This window comes from Xyrauchen texanus, chromosome 21 (assembly GCF_025860055.1).
Source record: "Xyrauchen texanus isolate HMW12.3.18 chromosome 21, RBS_HiC_50CHRs, whole genome shotgun sequence".
Lineage (NCBI taxonomy): Eukaryota > Metazoa > Chordata > Actinopteri > Cypriniformes > Catostomidae > Xyrauchen > Xyrauchen texanus.
In genome coordinates, this window is record NC_068296.1 from 28,424,523 (window position 1) to 28,451,413 (window position 26,891).

Below are 26,891 nucleotides of genomic sequence, written 5' to 3' on the forward strand. Positions count from 1 at the left end.
ACTGACTCCAGAATGTTCACACTTTAAAATGTGGTCCCGTCCTCTCCAACTATGTCATTAAGAAAGGAGGCCATTTAAAAAGTCATTTGTTATATTTTTGAGACAGTGGCATGGTACACCAAGGAATATCTTTTAGTGCAGTGTTTCCCAACCTTCTTGTCTTATGTTCCCCCAAAACCCCTCATCAGTATGGCCCAAGTACTGTCATCGACCTCAAATCAGAAATGTGTTCCTATTTGACTTATATTATACTAGATATAATTTAGCATTTTGATTAATATTATTAGTCACTTTTAAAAAAGAATCAACACTGTGGGTAAAAAACTGATTCGCAGAGTACATGTTTTGCCAAAAACAAATGTAAAAACATTGTAGAAAAGTTATATTTTCTTAAAAAGTTTGAGGTAATAAAATCATGAGATAACTAAAATCATGAGATTAATCATTAATCAACTACTTATTTTAATCCACTGAAAGCCCATATAAAGTAAACATTTTTCAAAATAAAATCCTAATCTGTCCAAGAGCCTCCTGGAACATGTTTAAAGATCTTTTACTCACCCGTATGTTGTTCCAACCTCATATGAATTTCCTTTAGCAGTAGAACACAAAAGGAGATATTTGGCAAAAGGTCAGTCCCCATTCACTTTTATTGTATATATATAATAAATATGCAATGAAAGGAAATGGTGACTAAGGCCTAACATCGGCTTAGCGTCTCCATTGTGTTCCATGAACGAAAGGAAGTAATTTGGGTTTCAATCAACATGAGGGTAAGTAAATGACAGGATTTTAATTTTTTGGGAGAACAATCCTTTTTTAAGTACCCTTTGGGTTACATGTACCCTAGTTAAGAATTACAGTTCTAGGACACTAAACCCATATAGCAGAAGAGTCAGATAAGCCACGGGTCAAATTTATTTTGCATTATAATCACAAGTGTATGCATTGCAATCTACGACAGAATGAGAGAGAAGATAAGAATCTCACTTCCCTTTAACTTACTGACATTTCATAAGTCATTTTACATATCTGAACATTGGTGTATTTGAATTAAAGGTTTTATGCTTTGAATTTGTACAGTAGGTGAATGAACAAACATGGTTTTTATTGGTTTTGGTCATCTCCTCTGCACTGTCACAGCTCTTGCTGAAAAATACATTGTCACTAATGCGCAAATAAAGATTACAAACACAGTAACAAAGTTGTTCTAGGCATGGGAGTGTTGTTTGGAGGGTGGGTGGCCCTGCTTACTGCGTCCTCCCAAGTATTCTTGTGCAGTTAATGAGAAATGTGAGTGAACAGTCAAGAGAAATATCCTAGTTGTATAAATACCTAACACAAATGACCAAATGTGGGCCTATTTATTTTCAGACTTTGCAGTTTAAGGCAAACAAAAGTCGAAAAGAGTCCTGTTAACTAAAATGCAATGAGAGGAATTTCAAACTTCTTAATTTTATGAGTATATTCCTTCCGTTCTATTGGTACACAATGGTAAAACTAAAATGAAGCACATATACAAACATACTTTGCTGCATATAGGCCTATTAAAGGGCAGTATCTCAGCATCTATGTTTTGAGTAAAATATCCAGTTGCATAAATGTTTGTTTCTCTAGTGGTAGTTATACAGTATATGTTATGGTTGTATACAGTATGTGTATGTTATATACTGTATACAGCTATTTTAAAGTGGTCATGAAATGCTTTATTTTTTATAGTTGTATTATCTTCCCTGAGGTCCATTGATAATGTTACATTTATTTATACAATTTATTTATAAAACAGTCATTATTTAGTCATATATAATCAGTTTTCACCCTGTCTTTGGCCCTCTGTCTGAAACACTCGGTTTTGGCCTAAGCGCCTCCCTAAAAGTTCAACGTAAACACCCACTGTTATGATTGGCTTACATTGTGAAGCCCCTCAAATTCAGCAACTCAGTCGTAAGAGAATGAGCAAGCTCCACAGCATTGTAAAATTTTATTTCAGAGGTTACACATAATGTACATCCAACACATTGCATTCAAATATTTGAAAATGTTCATCTCAAACACAACTGTTAACCACACCAGACGCGAGAGTTGAATCAAATACAATAGAACCCATTATAATCAATGATGCTGTCTACCATGGAAGCATCCGTTGTGGTGACAGTAAACGCATGTCCCATTCCATTTTGCACTGCATGGCTGGTGCTACTATTGCCATCAACACAAATAAATGGTTTAGAGAATTTGTGTTGACAGGCTCAGTGTATAACAACCTCAAACCGTTGCGTCACGTCAACGGATGCGCCCGGTGAAAACAGGATGTCAGCTCCATAAACTATCAAACAGTCATGACGTTTGAAATATTCATAAATTGAACTTTTTACTTAGTGTTTTTCATCGGGTCCATGTGTTTTCAACTGTCCCATCCTTAAATAACAATTCCATTGCAAAGCTTGAATTATTTTATTACTGTTCACAAGCAATCCATGCTGAAATACGCTGAAGACACATCCACATGACATACAAAGTCCAAAGCACACACATCCATTTTCCAGTATCATTCTGTACTGAAATGCATCTAAACGGTCAAAGACATCCATCCAGAGCATGTTTTCATACACCAACAATTAAAAATAGCGCAGATGGGCGAATGAACAGTTTGTTGAAAATCTATTCTTCAGGGTTGTAACTTGAAACTGCGTCTTTTAAAAGCGGTGACCCCTTTAAATTAACCCACTTATTGTGAATTCTATCTAATAAACTAGACTAAAATTTTAATAATAATATATGTTTAATAGCTGTTGGGTAAACAAGTAACCACAATGAAACCACTTTGGGATTTATTAAGACCAGGGTTATGGTCAGGGAAGATTTTGGTAGATTTATGGTAGATTTTAATCCAAAAATTGAACAGTGTTCTCAAGGTATGGGCATTTTTCTTATAAAGGCCAGGTTGGGGGAATTATTCACTTGTTTATGATGTAATTTTAAACAATTAATTCATTACAATTATGTTTACCACAAATGGTTTGATATATTTCTTTGTTACCTTTCCAATTTTTACTCAGTTGTGAATTGCTGTGCGTTTCAAAATTGCTTTACTATCTAAAATTAGCAGAAAACCTAAGTAGCCCATAATGCATTTTAAATACAAGTAGACTTACCCCGCTGTTGGGGCATTTGTCACGAAAGGTCAATGTGTGTTAAATGGCAATATGGGCAATAAGGTGACATGTGCATTAGCTTGTTTTGTATTAAAGACTTAAAGTTGTGTCTATAGAGTAAAAATGTGACAATACTAGACCCAGTCTACCCTGATCTCCTTCGGTCACGATTTTGTTTTTGTTTTTTTACATATAGGTGACATTCAAATGTTGTCAAATCAGCCTTTATCCAATTGAACTGCGTATAATTTACGAAAGCTTGTGTCCCACTGGACAGATTACTCATCTTCAGCAACAAAGAAGCCCTACAGCACCAATGTGGACAGAAGACCGTATGACATAAATCCTGCGCCCTCTTTCTTTTCTCCATTTTGCGCGAGAGAGGGGAAGTGCGCGCTCCCTATCAAACAGAGACATTGGCGAGAAAAAACGCACGGCGCGCATCCGCTCGCCTCCCCATTGACGTCACTCCGGTATCACATGAACGAGCCGGGACCAATCCACACACGGTCCTATCGAAGCACTCGGTTCCTCCACCGAGATAGGGAGGACAAAACGATAGAAAAAGGGGAACCATGACTCCCAGCATCTGAAGAACAAATAAAATACGGAGAACAAAACACCCCGTGGACCCTGCATGTGGTTATTGTTTGACATTTTCGCGAGGAAGACTGGAATAATATGCTGCGGACAGAGACGAAATGGATATGCAATGGGCCGAACGTATTAAATAAAGGAAAGACATAAGGAAACGTTGGACTACATAGAACCCTTCCTTGTTTGGACTGGCTTGTTTAATGGCTTCATTTCTCGCCGTCACCAAGCCTAGCCTTTTCTGTTCCACCACTGTTATTAAACGCACTGAGGTCGAATCACGGTGGATCGCTTGAGCCTATATATGCCAAACACTGGGACGACCATTAGGGGCTGTTCAAACCGAACGCGTTTTTGCGCTAAACGACAAATAGATCGGAGCGCAGTTGTCTCGAGACGCGTTTTTGGTAGTTAACGTTCTTTTTTTTTACCTGACGCGACGTCCCTGGGAAACAATATAAGAAGTTAAAAAAGAACAGCGCAGACGGACGCTTAAACGTGTTTGGTGTGAACGGCCCCTTATTCGGCATCGAAATCAGAAGACATCCATCTGAACTTATCCAACGCCCTCGACTTTCCCTTAGCTTCAACATGGATTTTAACGGCAGCGGCGGGGGAAACGAATTGCACAACAATCAATTTTATCCGTCCGAAGAGAGTAAGCCGCTACTCGGAGAAATGTCCGCGCCGCCGCCTTTGGAGGGGAATAATAATCACAAAGCGGGGCCCTGCAGTAAGAGGACCCTTCTGCACAGCAGCAGCAGCGGGATGAGATACAAACTGCTCCAGGAGGGAGACATCCAGGTGTGCGTGGTCAAGCATCCGCGGACCTTCCTCAGTAAGATCCTCACCTCGAAATTCTTACGGAGGTGGGAGCCGCACCACCTCACCTTGACGGACAGCAGTCTGGTGTCTGCCACGGTAAGATACCCTCAGTTTGACGTATAAGCTGTAAATGCATCCATGTTAAAATGAGAGGTGGAAATGCAGGTTGAGTCTTTGGCGGATGTGTTTCGAAATAGGCCTTGAAACACTTTTTGACGTCATTACAACGACTGAAAAGTTTCCCCCGTTACATTCTCCTTGTTTTCCGGGTTTGTGTATTATGATTTGTCAATTCATGGTAACATTATTGCAGATCCTTCTCTTTTTAGCATTCTCCATTACATCTTCACACAAAGTTTATCCATTCAGCATTTAACTAATGAATTACATTTCTCTCTCTCATGCATCCAATGTACTCTTATTGTGAACAGCCAAATACTGTCATATTAGCATTAGTGCCAAGATCCAAATCCAAAAATCACTGTCCAGAAAACTGGAGCATCTGGAAACACCTGGGCTTGTTTTTCTGAGCTCAAAAATGTTCACTGGCCTCAATTGGAGGACATTTTCTTTGTTCATGTATCTGTGTTAAAGGATTTGGGCCTACTACTTTCTGAATGCAATAATGTAGGGTTGATGTTTATCAGAATTATTAAAACATATGTTGTAATTTGGCAGATTATGCACTGAAATAAGACATACAGCTCAATGTGTCAGCATTGAATTGTTGTCAGTGAAGATTTTTGGAGCAGCTATAAATGTATTTATACAAGTGCAATTAATGCTGTTTAGTTCTAGTTTTCCTGTTGTCACATTTGCAAGTGTCTCGGACATGTTTGAGTTGTTAAGTTATTCACAAACATTAGGAAGATTGTGTTATTGCTGCTTAAGAGGCCTGCCAATGGGAAAGTAATGGGTTCATCAACCTGGGAGATTTCTTTGAATCCACTTGATGGCTGTTATTTTTAAAAAGCAAAAACAAGTTGTGCAGGCAGTCACTTAATATTATCCATCATTAGGCTTGATGTGGAGGAGTCAGTCCTATTCCACAGTGTCTGTGTCAAAAGAGTAGACTAAATCATATCTCAAATGTGCCTCTGTTGTCTTGCTAGCATGCTATGTTGTTTTCTCTTAGTTCAGTGTATGTCATCCTTACAGTCTGCCCATGGAGCTATTATTGCCATCAAATGGCTGATTAGATTAAAGGTTTAACTTTTACAGCCATATTTCATCGTTCTGATATGATCGAATTAGCCGTTAACTTCTTCCTGAAACAAATGTTTCAAAATGAATTAGATTGCTTGTTTAACAATAGTCTGACTGTCAGATGAAGCCCAATCGCTGATACTGGGAGGCCCTTGGGATTTCTAAAGCTAGTTGAGAATAGCCCAAGCCAGACATATATTTACATGTTCTGCTATATGTTGTTATTTTACAAAGGTGTAAGTAATTTGATAGCATTTACAGAAAATATTGAGATAAAAAAGTCGAAAAGGTATTCATTTTTTATGTTGTCTGTTCTGTCATTCAGTAGTGTTTTCCTTGTAGTTGTAAGGTCTCTAATAGATGTGTAGCTAGTGACCCGTGTTCAGTTGACCATAGCTAATGGAGGTAGTTGTCTGTGGCTAATGTTCTCTTTTGCCATATATTGCCCTGTTTGTGATTCTACTGAGCGTTATACCATTGTGCTTAAGAAGGAGGTCAGGAACTCAACAGAAAGGTTTTAATGTAGATATTAAAGTTGAAGTGTGTAATAATTTTTTACATTAAGTCATTTTCTCCTATCCCTGCTTAAAGGAATAGTTCAGCCAAAAATGAAAGTTCCCTCATCATTTACTCACTCTCATGCCATCCCAGGTGTTTTCGTACACATCTGGTATGGCATGAGGGTGAGTAAATTATGAGGGAACTTAAATTTTTGGCTGAACTATTCCTTTAATATTTGGAGTTGGGATGAATGATATAATGGCAGCCGATATATTATTGGCTGATAACCGGAAAAATCGGAATATTATTATTGCACCGATAATGGAATCACCGGCGATATTGTCGCAGATAATTTGCTACGGTATATTTGCTTGTGGCTAAGAATCTCTGACTGCCTACAGCTTTGTTCCTTCAAGCAGGGACTCGGGCAGTCTCGAACGACAGTGCCAATACACAACGTGTCTGTGTGAGTGAGAGCCAAGTTCGTCATGGCGCTCTGGTAGGATTATTTCAACATCTCTGCAACTTGTTACATTGTTTTTGGGCTGGTTTTAGTCATCTGCTGTAAGTAACGACAAGTCATTTCTGATATTCTGTTTGTTTCATTAGGCAATAAACTAAACCGTGACAAAAACATGTTTATTACTTTAGACAAACATTTTCACTCATTACTTCATGAAACAAACAGAATGTGGGAAATAGCGCATTGTTACTTACAGAACAGCATTGTGATTAAAACAAGTCTAAACACAACCTTAAATAGTACATTTATCTCAAAATAATTCTCACAGAGTGACTTGAGATGGCTAAAAACACTAATTTCTGAGTGAAATAAATGTACATGTTGTATTTTACGAGTTGAGACTTTTCTAAAGTTATGACTCATGACTATTCGATCTGTATGATCTTACCTATTCCCATTATGTATATTGTGATCACATTAAGTTATACAGTGGAACAGTTACAGATGAGCGCTGTCTGTGAATAAGACATGCATAAGCACACATACATAACACACATAAACCTCTACTGCACTCTCAGTCTGGCTCCTGTCATAAGTATTGCACCATGCATACAGAGATTAGGGTTTGTATTGTGTGTTTTGCTGTTTAATGTTCATTACATGTAGTTTATCACCTCATTTTGGTTTAATGCATTACAGCTATTATAAGTTCATTATTCTCTTTCTCTGTTAGTGAGTCATCAAGATTACTGTAAATACTAATATAGGCACTATACAATTTATGCAAGTTTATGCAGGGGGGGGCACTTCAATAGGCAGTCCACATGGTGTTAAACTTGCACTGATGCCACAGTATACTACCCCAGACACAAGCTATATAATAACAATGAAATACCACATTGTGTTTATTAATTATAGTTGTATATAGGATAGTAATATTCCCAGATAGCTGAGGTATTCGGCAGAACTCGGTGGTAAAGTGGCTCAGACTATGAGCCCAGGCCAGGGGCTGTTCAAACAGATGGAACACAACAGACTGGGACAGAAGGATCTCGAGACACCCATTTCCAAGTTGAATGTCATTCTTGACGAAGCGTTTAAAAAACTCTTAATTGCTTAATCTGAGAAATGCTTATAAAGCGCAAGACGCAATGGCCAAGTACCTCCACTTACATTAAGGGTCTGTTCACACAGAACGCATCGCTTTTCCAACCATCCCATTTGTTTTTCTTTATAAGCGTGCCCTAGATGAACGTCTTGTTTCGCTTTGTTTTTGTTTATTCAGTGTCTTTTACAGGAGCGCTGTTTTATAGATGCTGTCTCAGTAAAAAGAACTTTAAAAGCATATTGAGACACTTGATTTCTGTGATACTGTATTTGTTGCGCTTTTTCTAGCCTTTTTCGTGCAAGAATGCGATAGGTCTGAAGTAATCGGTATCGGCCCAGAAATTCAATATCAGTGCATCTTTAATTCAGAAACTACTATAAATAAGCCATTCGTTGAATTCACTGAAGTGTAAACACTTATATGTGGAACTACCAAAGCATTGCTCTGTTTAAGCATCTTGACCAGCCTTACACAGTAACATTGGCTTAACCAATAGAGCGCTATAGTGCCAGCCCACTTTTTCAGCCATCTGTGTTCCAGAAAGTATTTTTCCCATTCATTTCTTCCACAGACTTTTCAAAAAATCCTCCTTTAAAGAGTTGGAATGCATGAACCGAATCAACCAGCTCCAATGCAAAAAGTACTTAAAAAATCAGACAAAAAGACAGTGGTACAAGTCTGTGTACTTACTGTCTTTCATGAGGGAATGAACAACAATCTCAAAAAGCATTGTAAATTACATAATCTTAAATAAAACTATGGAAATATATGAAAGTATTGATTTTAGGTTGTTGATTACAAGTTTAAAAACAATATAGTTTGTTTATTGTGAAATATTCTGAGATACACAAATATATAAATAGTTTGAGAGTGCATTGGAGTGGGCGGTCGCTTTCTGTATTATTTTGTGTATCTTTCACTGCTGCAGCTGTACCACAGGTAGTGTAGTTGTTCACCAGGAATAGTTCACCCAAAAACCTTGCGCTTATGTGGAACACAAAAGGAGATGTTAATCAGAATGTTAGGGACTGACAGCCTCTGTCACCATTCACATTCATTGCTTCTTTTCTCCATACAATGAAAGTGAAAGACATACACTATTGGAACAACATGAGATTGAAGTTATTGTAAATTACCTGGGGTTTCGTGATGCCTCTAAAACTGTGCTAGGGTGTCATTTAGGTTGAAATTACCTTATCTCTGATGTTCTCAAAATACAGGACCTCATTCGCTTCGGAGATGGAACACATGACGCCAACCAGATGATAAAAATGCATTCTTTTTCTCAAGATGTTGGCTTTTTTCCACTTTTTGTCTTAAGAATTAGGGACAGACAAAACATTTGGCATTTTGATAACTAATTTCGAAAAGTGTAGTCAGCTTTGTGGTAAATGATCTCACAAGAAGAGATGAAAGATGTGACTCACCCCTTGTCTCTAAGCTCTCTGAGCCTAAATAATTTTTGCGTAACAGCAACCCATTATAAATACTTCCTGCCACTCTTTCATTTAAAAAGACATTAAAAACCCTGCCTCTCAAGGCACATTTATGTCTGTGCCCTCAAGCACTCACCATTTTGTTTCTGTTGCAGGGTATTGTTGCTGTACAAGTCAGATCCTGTTAATTAGATAAAGTACCAGATGAGACAACAGTCCATGTAGACTGTAACCCTTTTTTATAGACATTATGTAGAAAGGTGAGAGCTGCACAACTCTCTTTTGCTATTTTATGATACCAGAGATCGATACTAAACACCTGGGTACATTGTGTTTTGAGAGATAACAATCCATAGAAAAGGCTCTTCACGTGGTTCTCTTAGTTTAGCTTGAGGATATCTGTTTATAAATGTAGCTCTGTACAGTACGGTACACTTCTGCTAGAGTCATGGCATTTTGAGGAACACTGATGAAAAATTAGATTTCAATCGCATTTGAAACCACCTTCCGATGTGGTTTGAATCAGAATCTGAAAAATCAGATTTCATGTGTTTTTTTGATGTCCAGACTATCAAAAACTCATCTGGATACAATCTAGATATGCAAAAAAATCAGATTTGAATTTTTTTTTATCCGAAAAAGTATTTTAGGATGTGTCTCAGCTGTTGGCCGCACACGGCTACCACCGTACCTACCAACTGTGTAGGGAAAAGTAAAAAAAAAAAATTAAAAGTGACTAGAACCATCAAGGAAAAGTGGAAGTGGAAGTGGTTCAACCAAATGGATGCTATCTAAACTGGTGAGCAATGGGAGGGAGAGTGCCCTGGACTCAGCCACGATGGAGGATGGTACATTTTGTTATGTTAACTCTATACTCTGCTTGAAAGCTTCAGTTTATTTAGTTGACCAGCTACTGGGAAGCTTGCTTCTAAAACAACCAGGCCAATTTAACTGTTACACTTGTTTAAATTCACCATGCAACAACTGCTTCATACAGCACAATGAGCTAGTAGCTAACAGTTAGCGTTATTTTATTGGTCAGTTTGTGTCATGTTTAAGATGATGTCACCGCAGTAGAGGCAGTGCAACTATGACGATCGTCCTATAATCCCACCCACGTTGAGGGGCACTAAACTGCAGTGCAAATGCAAGCTCAGAAAAGTAAAACGAGTAGAGTTGAGGCGAGGCGAGTCGAACTGTAAGGTGCAGTGGAAAAGTGCCTAAAGATTTATACCTATAAAACTAGGGATGGGCGATATCTTATCGTTTGCGATATATCGTTGAAAATTCTCCTCACGATAAAAATGTGTCTCCTCACGATAATAACGATAAGTCTAGTTGATGACGTAGTTTTGTGCGCTGCGCGATTCACTGTTCACGCGCGGACATTCTCTGTGCGGAGTGAAAACAAGCATGGCGGAAGGCGGACGTGAGGCTGAGGAGGAGCTTGTTGTTAAGCGAGGAGCTACCTCCACGTGGGCCACTTGCAGATGGTGAAAGCAATCCCCTTACGTGGTGAAAGGTACATGAGGTGAATTTCCCTAACATCAGTCGTTTGGTGAAAAAGTACTTGTGCATCCCCGCCACTAGTACACCCTCAGAGAGTGAGGTGTTCAGCGCTGCTAGAAATGTAGTGACATGCCAAAGGTCTCTTCTGAAACCAGCTACAGTGAATATGTTGGTCTTCTTGACCAAAAATCTTAAGGTGTGAGCCCTGTTCTCTTTTTGAAAGCTACTGAATCTCACTAGTATGTGTGTTATGCAACTTGCACTACCAGACATGTTCATGTCAGCCTCATTTCTATATTTTGCAAGAGTATATCAGTGTTTACAGTTTAATTACACTTTTATTTAAATTTAATTTATTGATTTGTTTTTTAATTTATCATCTTGTTTTGCACTATTTTGTAAACTATCTGAAGACGTAGTTGGGATCATTACTTTTTGATACAGTGTTTGCACTATTTTTACAATTTGTTCCATGGGACAAGAGTGTTGATAATTTAACTACCTAATTGGTGTTAGCATGTTCCACTTACGTATTACGTTTACATTCTACACTCATGTCTACATTATGTCTACACTCTGAACTTCTTTACTTTATCAGGATTTATTTGCAGTTGTACTCTGTTGTAATTTTTAAACACAACTGAAGACATGGTTGGTGATTGTTACTTTTGCTGTTTGCTTTGCACTATTTTTCCACCATGAGAGTATAAATAAATAAAGAATCTGTGTTTACATTTTAAACTTGTAATTGATTTGAATTATTATTATTGTGTAAATGTTGTTGTGTGATATTTTTTTTTTCCAGCACAGTCACTGGAACACAACTTAAACATAACATAATCTGATATTTTACAGAAGAAAATAATTTATCGTCATTTGTATCGTTATCGCAATAAATCCCTGAAATTATCGTGATAAATTTATTAGGCCATATCGCCCATTATTATATAAAACTCTAAATGCAAAAAAATATAAATAATTACTGCAACATGTTTATATTTAAATAATTAAAATAAATTATGACTAACCAATTTCTTGCAAGTTCTTTGAGACAAAATATAAAGTAAATATATTTACGATCAGGGTTTGGGAGTAAAGGAATGCATGTAACAGGATTACGTATTTAAAATACTAAATATTAGTAACTGTATTCCACTACAGATAGTTTAAATTGTTGGTAATCAGAATACATTTACATTAAAAAGGTGTTTTGATTACTGAAGCGATTACCTTACATTATATTGTTATTTGTTCCATTTAATATTTAGTCTATTCAGTTGGAAAACATTTATTCATATAAATGATGCAACCCAAAGAGTGTCTTAACAGCGGTACAGCAGATACACTTTCTTAAGATGTGTTACATTGATACAAGTAGACAGAGAAGTAAATTTGAAGTTTAAAACAGCAGAAATTGAAATAAACCTTGCGGAAATTGTCATGTGTACATTTAGCTTTATGCTAAGCTAAAATGCTATTTCTTGCCATTTTACATACACCTGTTACCGGGCAGAATCATATTCTTTTATCAAGAAAATCCATGTTAGATCATACAATTTGTCTCTTGATGAAAATGTTCTATAATGTCTGTAGCTCAGAAAATCATAAAATTTTCAAACATTGGCAGCAGGGTTTCAGATGAACTGTTTTGCATATACTATGTGGTTTGTGTCTCAAAATTGTAGAGTTCTTTCATTATTGTAGCAGCTTGAAAATATGAAAGGAAATCATTTTTGTATTTCATAGAGATGGCTTTAAAATAACATGTTAAACGTTATCACATAATGCAGCCATGGTGATAAAAGATCCTGATTCTGAAATGTTTTTTGTTAGAGATCCAGCCTCAATGTATAGGGCTTTGTCTGTGGTTGTTCACATGATCATCTTTGGGTCAGTTAGGGGGCAACTTGGAATGGGATTCTCATCAAATTTACTATGTTAATAAATAGGTTATGTGAGTTCTTGATAAAATTTACTTAAAAGAATAGTTCACAGGAAAGTAAAAATTATGTTATTATTTACTTATCTACATGTTGTTCTAAACCTGAATTAATTTCTGTTCTATGTGGGACATAAAAGAAGACAGGCAGAATGTTAGTCTCAGTAACCATTCACTGTCATTGCATATTTCCAAACTATAAAATTGAATGGTGGCTGTGGCTTTGATTCTGCCTAACATCTCCATTTTGTGTTTCACAGAAGAAAAAAACACAATTGCCAAAATTATAAACATGCTATGTCATACTGCACATTGCAAAATGTATTTTAAAACAGAGATTTCACTGTATCTTGCCTACATTGGTGAAGATTACAACACCCTCTGAGTAAACTGACTTGGGGGTGGCTATAATTCATGAAGGCATACAATTAAATGGCAGATATATCATATGATATCAGTTGTGCCAATTATGTGTTCGCTTTTTATCTGCAAGGCTGTTGAGGTTTAGAAACAGAATTGACATTGCCACATCCGTAATGTAGACACCCGCCACCGAAGTTCCTACGCATAAAGCATCTAAGATCATCAAGTTGTGGTTAGTCTGACGCATGAATGGAGGACAGGAGCCTGAAATTCAGCCTATTCAGCCCACCAAGGGAAAAATGTTTACGTCCCTAGATAGTCGTATTTTTGAATTACAACAATACACAGAACAGCCACATCATCTGAAGTTTGTTGGTTAAACATCTATGAACCAGCTCTATTTTAAGCTGAAGTGTGCATTTTTTTTCCATGTTAAAATACATTGTCCTATCCCATCTTATTATGCACAACTGTAAGACAATTATAAGAAAGCTATTTTCAGGTTGATTTCCTAGAAAAATTGGCCTCTGTGGCAGTATAAAAACTGTATTAGCATCCAGACCAGCCCAACTCAGCAACATTTGCTCAACCAATGGAATCTGCTTGTTGACCAATGGAAAACACTCCTCGACTCTAGAGGTGCAGAAATTACACACGTTTGCACTGTACTTTGAAAACTGGTTTTAAAATGGGCTAGATATTTCAATTTATGTAACTATTTTTTTATTTTGGCTATATTGTAAGTTACTTCCAAGGCATTTCTTTGGATTAGATCTCACAAGGGATTTGTTTGTGTTTTGATCTTGCAAGTCCACGTGTCACATCTGTAGACCACATATCTGGACACGTATCTGTTTGTGTTGCATGGCTTTGTGCCTTAATGCTTCATGTAGCTACGTGGATATTTAAAATGGATATACAGTTGAAGTCAGAAGTCCTGACATTTAATCATAGAAAACATTCCCTGTCTTAGGTCAGTTAGGATCACTACTATGTTTTAAGAATGTGAAATGTCAGAAGAATAGTAGAGAGAATTATTTATTTCAGCTTTTATTTATTTCATCACATTCCCAGTGTGACAGAAGTTTACATACAATTTGTTAGTATTTGGTAGCATAAATAACATGGGTCAAACATTTTGGGTAGCCTTCCATAAGCTTCTTACAATAAGATGCTTGAATTTTGGTCCATTCCTCCAGATAGAACTGGTGTAACTGAGTCAGGTTTGTACTCCTCCTTGCTCGCACACTCTTTTTCAGTTCTGCCCACAAATTTTATTTTGGATTGAGGCCAGGGCTTTGTGATGGCCACTGCGATACCTTGACTTTGTTGTCCTTAATCCATTTTATCACAACTTTGGAGGTATGCTTGGGGTCATTGTACATTTGGAAGACCCATTTGCAACCGAGTTTTAACTTCCAGGCTGATGTCTTGAGATGTTGCTCCAATCTATACTCATCATTTTCCTTCCTCATGATGCCATATATTTTGTGAAGTGCATCAGTCTCTCCTGCAGCAAAGCACCCCCACAACATGATGCTGTCACCCCCATGCTTCATGGTTGGATGGTGTTCCTCGGCTTACAAGCCACACCCTTATTCCTCTAAACATAATGATGTCATTATAGCCATTTTGTTTCATCAGACCAGAGGACATTTATCTGTCCCAAGATCTTTGTCCCAATTTGCACTTGCAAACTGTAGTCTGGCTGTTTTATGGCAGTTTTGGAGCAGTGGCTTCTTCCTGACTGAGCAGCCTTTCAGGTTATGTTGATATAGGACTCGGGAGTGGTGGTGACGTAGTGGGCTAAGCGCATAACTTGTAATCAGAAGGTCGCTGGTTCGATCCCCACAGCCACCACCATTGTGTCCTTGAGCAAGGCACTTAACTCCAGGTTGCTCCGGGGGGGTGGTCCCTGTAAAAATGGCTCTGTAAGTCGCTTTGGATAAAAGCGTCTGCCAAATGCATAAATGTAAATGTAAATGTTTTACTGTGGATATAGATACTTGTCTACCTGTTTCCTCCAGCATCTTCACAAGGTCATTTGCTGTTGTTCTGGGTTTTATTTGCATTTTTCGCTCAAAACGAATGGGGCTTTTCCACTGCACTTTTAAAACTGGACTCGACTCTGCTTGCTTTTTGGGGGTTTTCCACTGTGGATAGTTCCTGTTACTTTTTTAACACCACCTCGGTCGAGGTTCCAAGTGAGCCGAGCTGATACTAAATGTGACGGCAAAACCCTGCAGATCACTGATTGGTCAGAGAGAATCGTCACTACCAGCATCACCGGATTTACGACACGTGACATCAACCCTCTAGTTTTAAAGTTAGCTACAGCGATAGCAGTATCATTTGTTCACGCAACTTTGGAATTGTAGAACGGCTAGCAATGGGAGGGAGAGTGACCTGGACTCAGCCACGGCTGGAGTCCATGATGGAGGATGGTATGTTTTGTTATGTTTACTCTATACTCTGCTTGAAAGCTTCACTTTATTTAGTTGACCAGCTACTAGAAAGCATGCTTCTAAAACAACCAGGCCAATTTAACTGTTACACTTGTGTAAAATCACCATGCAACAACTGCTTTATGCAGCACAATGAGCTAGTAGCTAACAGCTAGCTGTGGTGTTTATTGTTTTGTGTCACGTTTAAGATGATGTCATGGCAGTAGAGTTGGCGCAACTATGACAATCAGCCTATAATCCCACCCACGTTGAGGCGGCACTAAACCGCTGTGGAATAGCAAGCTCAGAAAAGTAAAGCGAGTAGGGTCGAACCGTAACGTTCAGGGGAAAAGTGCCATAAGTTCATCTCTAGGAGACAGAATGAGGTATGATGGCTGTGTGGGCCCATGGTGTATATACTTTCATACTATTGTTTGTACAGATGAACGTGGTACCTTCAGGAATTTGGAAATTGCTCCCAAGGATCAACCAAACTTGTGGAGGTCCACAGTTTTTTTCTAATTTCTTTTGATTTTCCCATGATGTCAAGCAAAGAGGTGCTGAGTTTGAAGGTAGTCCTTAAAATGCATACTTAGGTACACCTCCAATTGACTTGAATTCTGACCTATCAAAAGCTAATTGCCTAAAGGCTTGACATAATTTTCTGGAATTTTCCAAGCTGCGCAGTAAAATTCCGACCCACTGGAATAGTTATATAGTAAATTAAAAGTGAAACAATCTGTCTGTAAACAATTGTTGGAAATATGACTTGTGTCATGCACAAAGCAGATATCCTAAACGACTTGCCAAAACTATAGTTTGCTAATATGAAATCTGTAGAGTGGTTAAAAAATTAGTTTTAATGACTTCAACCTAAACTTCTGACTTCAACTGTATGAAGCTAATAAAAGCCAGCTGTCTTTTGGAATCTGGAATTTAGTATTGTTTAGGGTCCATAGACATGCAATCCTACCCGTTTGTACAGTAACACTGTTTGTAGAAGTTCCTCTGTTGTTTTTGGTGTTTTTATATAAACAGTATCTTGTAGATTAAAGGTCAACTCTAACTTCAGTGAACTCATTCATAATTTTGTAAAGACAGCTTAATTGGTGGGAGACTTGCCCTGGGTTCCTCTTTCTGGCTTGTCATGGTTTGCTGTTAATATATCATTGGTGAAGAGTTTAGCTGGAAGAAGCCATTTTGACTTTGGGAGAGAGTGCGTTGTTCAAATTATGCAGTCAGTTAGTGAACTGTCTACACACATTTGCATTTGCTTGTATGCAAAAGCATGTGAAATGGCAAGATTTATGAGAACTGCACTTTTCATAAGTCCATAAATTTATGTGGTCTTTATTCCATTTCCAAGACTCCGTAATCGTCCAGTATTTGAGATCATCAGATCTAACTAATTAGCTGAAGTGATTCTCGTGAAACCTGTTAAGAAATATATCCTTGTTCTATTGAACCCCAAATCAATAAAACATTTTGAATACTAAAACATCAGAAATGTCTTGAATTTCTCTCTGCAGTGGAACAAAAAATGAGGTGTTAAGAAGAACACTGTAACTGCATATTTTTTCAGTCCATGAAAGTGAATGGTGACTGAAACTAACATTGTCCCAACACATTGTCTTCCGCTGAAAAAATAAAGTCATAAAGGTTTCCAACACCATGTAGGTAAGTGATGACATTTACATTTTTGTGTGAGCCATCACTTTAGTGTACAGCAATACTCACCAGATACATTTAAAATGGCTGTTTAATGTTTACAAAATGTATTGAAAATGTTTACAAAGCATGAAAGAGAATATCGCTGCATAATCAGTTATTTACATTTAAAACGGATATTATAATGTATAAAAATAGATATTTTCATATTCTATTTCAAATTAATATTATACTATTTAAACAATTTTATTATTATTTATGTAAATAATTTCATACTTATTATAATTGACCGACTCACATGGCATAGAAAATGCCTGTATACATCAGATGAGATATATACTCTAGAGAGATGAAGATAAGAGATGTAACAGGTGTTCAAGCCTTTCTATTCACCCTTCACATGCACATGAGTTGATCTATTAGCTTTACAAAAAGCATTTTTTGTTATTTCTGCCTGTCTTGTCAAAAATGCTGTAATATCAGGGAGTGCCACGATGTGAAAGGCGGTAAAACTAGATTGCTCTATCCTCACACACTTGCAAGTTGCAGTGGATAGCTTTGTTATAAACAGGAAAAATATTTTTTTGCATCGCTCTCTTCGAGACACAGTACAACACCATTTGCATGTCGGATGAATTATCATTTATGAAGGTTTATACACGACCGTTCAAAAGTTTATGGACACTTACTCATTCTTTATTGATTTTTTTTTTCATCACAACTATGGCATTATTATGTTGTGATAAAAAAAATAAATCAAAACTGTGTTATATTTTAGCATCTTCAAAGTAGTCAGCCTTTGCCTAGATTTTGCAGAAATGTACTCTTGACATTTTCTAAAACAACTTCTTGAGGTATCACCCTGGGATGCTTTTTAAACTGCATTGAAGGAGTTCCCATCTATATGCTGGGCACTTAGTGGCTGCTTTTCTTAATTATTTGGTCCAAGTCATCAATTTCAAAAAGTTTTGTTAAATATAATTTTAGTTTTGTAATTCAATAAATTCATATTTTGACACAATTATATTTTTGTCTACAAAACTAATTTCAAACATTTAAGCATACACCTTCAGATCAAGAGAAACATTTCAGGCAAGTGACCCCAAACTTTTGAACGGTTGTGTACATCTGTAGCATCTTAGCAGGTTAGATAAATATGCAGCAACATTGCACTTCCTAGCAGCGCACGCTCATGCTAAACTGTGTGTTTAGCTGCTGAGAGAGAGAGAGAGAGATTTTGAAGAGCTGATTGTCTTGCGCAGATTTGGGAATTACAGTTTGAAACAAATTATTGATTTTTGACTTGTTTATCTGTATGGATTTATTTTTCTCAATTCTCTGCTACAATGTTAAACATGCAAGAATGATTAAAATTGTGCATAATACAGGGCTCCAGACTACAAAATTACTTAGGAGTCATTGGCTCCTAAACTGAAACATTAAGGAGCCAACTGGCTAAAAATATAAAAGATAAAATATTTTTTATTTAGTACTGCCATTCAGAATCTACACTACAGATATTTACATATAGTATAGGATGCATATAGTACTGTGTTGCCTTCTTGAACATCAATGAGTGTTTGCAAAAAAAAGTTCCTCAATTGTCCTAAGTTTCAAAAGCTTGATCATTCATATATATATATATATATATATATATATATATAGATATATATATATACGGTACACACATACACATACACATATTACATTTTTTTGTATATTACATTTTTACTTTTTTCTTTACAATGGCCCAGACACAGAGACTACAAGAGTGCAAATTAAAAGAAATTCCAGATGCAGTTTATTGTGCTACTCCAATCAATAATAACCAGAAGAAGAAAAAATAAAGTGGTACACAATATGGGACTTTTAATTATAAAGAAGCCCAAAATACACTTGGGACTATTATTTTGAAATGTCTGCATTCCCAGATGTGAATCTGATTCAAACTGCTAACCTGAGCTTCTGAGTTCAAACCCTTGGGTGATTCATGAAAAAGACCCTGTTCAAAAGAGTAATTTGTTCACGACTCTTTTATAGATATGGGTTTTTCAATGGTGGATATCGATAAGTAGAGAGAGGGGTGGCACATATATATATATATATATATATTTGTATGAATTCATTCGTACAAAATATACATTCGATTTTATAATTACACTCGATTTTATTTTATAACTACACAAGTACTACTGACATTCAATCCAAACAGACACAATTTATTCAAAATATCAAAATCTTTATTTAAAACATTGCAAATCTGTGGAAACTTTGCATTTAAAACTATGAGGACCCAAGTCCCGAACAAAAGACTGTGATTATAGTTTATAAAGCTATAAATATGGATATTTTTGTTACAAAAACACATCACTTCAGAAGGCCTATATTAATCCCCTGGAGCCATATGGATTACTTCTATAATGGATGAATGTGCTTTTTTGGGCTTCACAATCTAAGGTACCATTCACTCCCATTATAAAGCTTTGAAGAGCCAGGATATGTTTTAATATAACTTAATATAACTTGGCTGAAAGAAGAAAGTCATATATAGGGTGAGTAAATTATGGGAAAATTATCATTTTGGGGTGAACTAACCCTTTAACTGTTATTTTATATTAAATGTTAATTTTACCAATGTTTAAAACACTGTTGAATCATATACATCAAGTTACTGTACTGATAAAACAATATTATCTAACACATAACAATTACATAACCACAGTGAAGAACTGTACAAGGCGAATTAAGTTGTATGCACAGACCGTACAATGTGTAAATCTTTATTCAGAATAAACATTTTTACATTTGCAATACATATGTTGAGATGTCTTGTCCATTAGCTGATCTGATATTATTTACTGTAATGAATATGAACAGAACTCACTCTTATTTTTAATAAGGACATTTTCCCAAGTAAATAACTTAAAAATTAAGTTAATAGAATGTTTAGGCATAGCAATATGGTGGCGAAATCCAAGTTCCTCCACTCAAATTCTGTTAGCTGGCGAAGGAAGGATGACTGAAAGAAGGATGATGTTGTTGATGATTTTCATCTTCCTCTTCACCATTTCTCCTGTTTTACAACTCACTCCGGTTTTTGTGGTGCATTTTGTTCCGTCCTCTGGATTTATCCTCACAAAGAATCTTTAGGCAACAAAAAATGAATAGGGAAAAAATATAAAATAATGGAAAACACATTTCATACATAATCAATATTAGGATACATATATTAAATGTCTATTATTGTATTAATTATATTTTGTGAAAAATGACTCGGATGCTAAACAATCTTTTTGAGTAAATATTGTTGTGAAATGACAGTCACATTATATGCACTCTACTCTAATCACCGAACCATGGTCACATGGTCCGTCCGCATTGTGATATGACCGTGTGTGCCATGGTTTGGTGATCAAGACTGTATAGGTGCTATATTCCAGAAGATACACATTTATAGTTACAGTAACAAAGTAGTGAAAAAGTATATTTTTATGATTCAGTTAAAATAACAACTAAACATGTGTGATAAACGTAACAGTAAAATGTAGATAAACAAAGAGAGGTATTTACCGTTGTATGAGTTCCAATGTCGCACATCAGGTTCCTGGTATTCTATGTTGAAAACATAGAAGCATCCAGAGAATACAGATAAAGCATCTACAAAACCCAGGTGCTCCTCCAAAACGTAGGTCACCTTTCCATCAATGCTCACCATCTACTTTGTTGCAGAAAGAAATGTGTTCCCTGAAAAACAACAAGTAAAAATTACACACTTTTAAAAGGCATACCCCAAATGGAAAACATTAACCTTTCTCAAAATAATAAGCAAGTCTTCTTTTACCTAGCATTATCAGTCTCGGTGTGGCTGGCTGGCTCATGTCTTTCTCAATGGATGGCTTTGTTGCAGTTGTCTTTAAAACAAACAAACAAACAAACAAAAAGCCTGTGATTATAACATGTTCAAAATACAGCCTAAAAATGACTAAAAATATGTTTCATGTAATTTAAAAGATTATTTGCCTACTTACATCTGCCAAAATGAAGATGGAGTCCTCTTTTTCAAAGAAGTGCTTCATCAAAAGAAGCACAGCTGCTATACCGGTCCGGCTCTGTGGCATGGCTCTTGTGTCTCTCTCAATGTCCCGTAGAAGACCCTGAATGTCTCTGTTCTGATTCTGTCTTTGGAAGAAATATATGATCCTCTTCCCCTTGGTTTGAAGAGCCTCTCCTACTCTATCACAGATATCAATACCTGTGAGAGTTTTGAAATGTGCACAGAGTCCTCTTTTTGTAAAGAGGAAAGGCCATTGTTCTTCAATCGAATTCATATTCATATCGAATTATTACATAAAAAATATAACTTTTAATTCGGTTAAGCCTTTTGTTAAATACAACACTAGCGCAGTTCAAGCTGTTTTTTTTTTTTTTCTGTAAAGAGAATTTCCAGTATAATACTGGGTGATATAATAACTGTAAAAATTACAGAACCGTCTAACAGTGTAGATATACACTTAATTTAAATAAACATTGTCTTAAACATTATTTACTTGAAACTCACTAAGAATATATATATATATATATATATATTTTAATTGTGAATTATCCTTTGACAAGACTGTCATTATGAGAGCTAGTTAACATCTTTTTTTATCGGACAAGTGAGAATAGTTATCGGCAGATACGATTTTATCTGCCTGGCCGATATATCTGTATTATATCAGTCATCGGCCACCAAGTCCTCTGTTTATCTGATTCAGCATTGGCCATTCAACAGTCAACCACTATTTGAAAAGTTGTAGTCAGTATTTCTTGAGCATATACTTGGAGTTCCTCACGGTTTGTTAGGTGCAACTCTGGCGGATGCTCTCCGAGGTCAGTTTGTCTGTTATAGAGAAGCCACCTGAACACACTGATGTTTTTCTCCAGATTGTTTTCCATCTTGATCTCCCTGGCAAAAAAAAAACCAACATATTTCTCTATTTCATCTCTTTGTTTCCATGGCAACATAGCAATGGTGAGAGGAAAGCTATTCAACTCCTCCTTAAGGAAGGATTGCACCATGAAAAACAGCCTGAAAGAGACAGAGGAAGAAAAAAATTTACTTCTTGGAACGGTGAAGTGGAAAGGAGGACAGATAGGGAGCGAGAGAGAGAGAGAAGGACATAGAGTGACAGAAAGATAAGCTGATAAAGCATAAGGCTCAGCACAAGTTCGTATATCACATCGTCAAACAGGATATCGTAGTTATGACAACCTTTGAAGACATTCTTTATGTAAACCCTTGTGGTGACATATTTACCCTGTCATTATTTACTCACCCTCATGCTTCAAACCAGCATGACTTTCTTCCGTGGAATACAAAAGGAAATGTTAGCCTCTGTCACCATTCACTTTCATTGTATTTGATAGAGCAGCATTGACAGTCTTCAAATTTTCTCTGTTTTGGGTAAACTATCCCTTTAAGAGAAACAAGTGTAGACCTCAGCCATTTATCTGGGATCCTGCCATCTTGGGCCCCTTGTTTTGCTGCACGTGTGGCACGTGCTCCATTGTACACAAAGCCTGCAAGCGAATGCAAATAGCACACGTTATTAATTACTTTTAAAATGAGATATCATTAAAAAGATACTTATCGCACAGTCTCTTTAAAATGAAGTCATTTTAAAGAGAAGCCATGCATCTCAAATCTACAGTGGATGGGGGAAGGGATGTGTGGAGAACAGCCAGTTGGTCTATCACCTAAGAGTGGGGGATGTAAATATAAGACAGGCCTGGTTTATTCTGTCACAGAAAGAAGGGAGATATTGTGTGTTTGTTTGAGAGAGCAAGAGGTGCAGAGAGAATGAGTTAAAGAAAGGAACTGCTTGTTTGCTCTGCTGAACTGGGTGGCTTGACACAAATACAGGAACTGTGGTTTGGTTTGAGTCTAGAGGGAGAGCAGCAAAAATAAAGCAATAGCCTGTTTGTGCAAATGCGGACGGAGGGAGGGCAGCTCTAATAATGGAAGAGCCTGTTGCCGGGCTGCAGGGGAGGGAGGGTGGCTAATAAAGTAGCAGCCGCAGTGAACAGCCTGTTGACATTTGAGGTCATGTGACCACCAGCACCACAGTCAGGAGTGGAACTCAGAAATGAGCCACAACAGGCTGTGTGACAAATAATGAAAATGAAGAAGCTCCCATAGTCATTTGAAGATCAGTGAGAAGTAAAGGTGAACCTTGTCCTTAAATACTCTGTAAATGGCCCATATGATGAACCGGGTGTATGAAGAGTGTATTTGTAATCCATAGAGGAACTTCTCTATTCCCCTTGATTTAGATCTGAGAACATATTTGTTTTTAGTTCACCAACAATGAAAATTCTGTCATCACTGATTCAAGTATTAATGATTTTCTTCTGTAGAACACAAAAGGAGAAATTGTAAAGAATGCTCACACTTCTCTTTCCCATACATGGAAAGCACACAGTTACCAGCGAACAGTAAAAAAAAAAAAAAAAGAAACACAATATGCGGCAAATAGGCTATACAACTTGCTGTATTCCAAGTCATCTGAAGCCATATATATCAATGAAACCAAACAACATATCATCTTGTGAGTTATTTAACCAAGCGTGACACCAAGTGCAGAAAAGTAAAATATGTGGAAAAGCAAATGGACTTTGAGAGCTACGGCGGAGGGCAAGATTATCAGTGAATAACAACTTAAATTTTGGTTTGTTTCTCACACCAAACTATTGAATGGCTTCAGAAGACTTGGAATATAACACATAAATTGTATGAACTAAATTTTTTTTGTGCTTTTATGGTGCTTCTTGTAAGTGAAAGACCAGTGTTAGTCAAAACTTCTCCTTTATGGTTCCACAGAAGAAGGAATATCATACAGGTTTTAAATGACCAAAGAGTGAGTAAATGATGACAGATTTTTTTATAAAATTTCTGTGTGAACTTAATATAAAAAGATGCAAGATAAAATTTCTAGAAATCCGTTTCACAGCATTTTCAGTGATGCTTTGGTATGTTTATTGCAAATGTGAACATGCCTCTTCCTGTCTCTGTAGCCCACTGGATACATGGAGGCCCCTCTGTCTTACAGCACTATAGAAGACCTGCAGCTGTTTTCCTGGGACAATGCCCCTAAATACTGTGTCCAGTTAAGCTTTCCTGGAGGGACAGTCCTCCTGCAGGTATCACCAGCCCCCTCACAGTTTCTCTATGCTCACGCTGCAGTTATCTTCTCGGTCTGACTCATTTTGCGAATGTTTGTGTGCACTCACAGGCTGCTAACAGCTATCTGCGGGACCAGTGGTTTCACTCTATACAGTGGAAGGTAAGGTCACACATATTTAGGAAGTCTACACTTGTAAAAAGCATTATTCTAATGGCATTTTCATGCTTTTAAAAAGAGTGTAATTTTATAGTACTGTTCATACATATATGTGGACACTTAATCAGGGTTCACAAAAGGTCCTTGAAGTATTTAAAATGCTTGAATTTAGCTTTTAGAAATGGAAGTATTTATATGATTAAACATGCTTAAAAGTGCTTGAAATGAACACAGAACACATCTTTTGCATAATGTGTGTCCATCAAAGATGAAATACACAAATCCTCTTTCATTTACTAATGTCTTTTAATATCCTTTCTGATTCTTAGAGTCATACAAGTCATACAAAAATTATAAACTATTAAAAAAAAAAAATGTACACTTTCACATTCCTTTATACAGTATATAGTGCATTACTTTTCAATTAATGTTACATTAAAATTAATTGCTAATGGTCTGTTTACACCATATCGGATTACTGAAATTACGAGTTTCCGACTAGTAAATACCGTTCACGTCGCTTGTTATACAAATACAATTGATGCTAGATCTTTCCTCATTACCAACTTGACTTTTCTTATCCATTTTTCAATTACTTTAAACCAAAGCAATGGAAAGGAAGTCAGTTACCTTGAAGTACACACAGGAGTAGGTCATCACTTTAACAATGTTTCATTAAATTCAACAACCATTCAGTGTCCAAAATAACTTTTATTTGAATAGTGAACTGTGAATCTATTATTTTCACATTTAAAAGCTAACAAACTACTGTAGTTTTTGTGAAATATTCTGCTTGAAAAGTGTGCTTGTGCTTATCTTTCTTTAAAATACCAATTGGGTTGATATTTTATTGACATTCATACATTAATGTCTCTTAATTGTCCAAATACTTAGGAAAAGACATTTAATAAAAAATTATAGACTTTACAATAAAATCGGGAACCCAATCACCACAGCTTATTTCTGTGCAAATTCACTGTGATGTTTCACATCTTAATGTAGGTCAACAGCTGTTATCAAATATGTGACCTCTGCTGCATTATATCAGAAAAATGTGTGCCTGTTTCATAACTGTTGGTTGCATTGGTAAAAGGCAGGTGTGTAATCTAGGTTATGCATCTGCCATTGACTCTTATGCAGAAAAAGACCTACAAGTACCGCAAGGTTCTGAATAACCCAAGCCGCTGGGACGTGGTACTAAAGGAGATCAGAGCTCTGGTGGATATGGCCCTGACATCACCTCTGCAGGACGAGTCCATTCATCAGGCCCCACTACATATCATCTCCACCCTGCTTGCTGAGGTACAGCACACAGACACTATTACCTAGCTATTTAAATGGGAACATACCATAGACATTTAAGTACACTTCTATTCTGCCCAACAAAGCCAAAATGCAGTTTTAACAACACAGAAACTGAGATAAATGGCCAAATCCCACTTTGTTTTCTCTGAATCTGAGCATAGTTGAGCCAAACCCGTCTGTCACAGGGCAGATCATAGTCTAAGAATTTAGACTCAGTTTTGACAAAATGTGTGGTTGCAGCAAAATTTTGGCAGTATTGTTCTCAAGTAAATCTATCACTATTACTATTTCTCATTCTTATGGATGAAAAAAATTTGAACGGACCCTAACCCTGCATACAGACATGAATTATACCTCAAATTGTGTGACTTGTTGAGGAAAGGTGTGCTATTATGTTTCTAAGCATTCTGTCTTAAGATTTTCATCTGCTGGACAATACCATGGACAAATAAATGTATTTCAAGGAAGGTTCTGAGTCATATCTTGTGGCCAGAATATCATAGATACTTTATCACCTAGGATCATCCTGGTAACCACCCAGAATACACTAGCAACCACATAGTAACTCATAGGCAACCACCCACAACACCCTAGCATCATGGCGGTGACTTTTGCACAGGCAAGCACCACTCACATTTTCTTTAGACAATGTAAAAATCTAGTTGATATACTACACACTAACCCAAACCATAACTCTTTAAGAATTTGTTTTTAAAAGATTAAAACAATTTTTTTATGAACCCCTTTTCCCTTTAAACATCCCCAAAAGGAGGCTTTGTTGTCAAATGTAACATCTTTTGACATTTTTCAGCAAATAGTGCAGTGTAAAGTTAAAACCCCAGCACTCAAGCGGTGTCAGGCATTCTTCTTGGGTTATGAGTCTCATGCATTAATTGAGGTGCATGTTATGTCACTTTTAAAAGGCAGTGTGCAGTTTTCTAAGTTATCTGTGGTTGCCTGTGTGGCTGTTGTTTAAAGAGGATGTGTTACCTCAAGTTTTAAATGACAACAGTACGCAGTTCCTACGGAATTAACACTTCCCTTTCTTCATAG

The 26,891-nt window shown here is 36.8% G+C and overlaps 1 protein-coding gene across 1 annotated transcript in view; it reads left to right on the forward strand.

Annotated features, from left to right (window-relative positions):
* The first annotated feature begins 3,540 nt into the window (after positions 1-3,540).
* Positions 3,541-26,891, forward strand: part of LOC127661693 (C-Maf-inducing protein-like) — a 47,671-nt gene continuing 24,320 nt past the window's right edge. The window contains exons 1-4 of the mRNA XM_052152520.1: positions 3,541-4,670; positions 24,268-24,393; positions 24,486-24,536; positions 25,674-25,835. Of these exons, the coding sequence (XP_052008480.1) occupies positions 4,341-4,670; positions 24,268-24,393; positions 24,486-24,536; positions 25,674-25,835 (669 nt within the window). The 5' untranslated portion in view covers positions 3,541-4,340. The remainder of the gene's footprint in view (positions 4,671-24,267; positions 24,394-24,485; positions 24,537-25,673; positions 25,836-26,891) is intronic.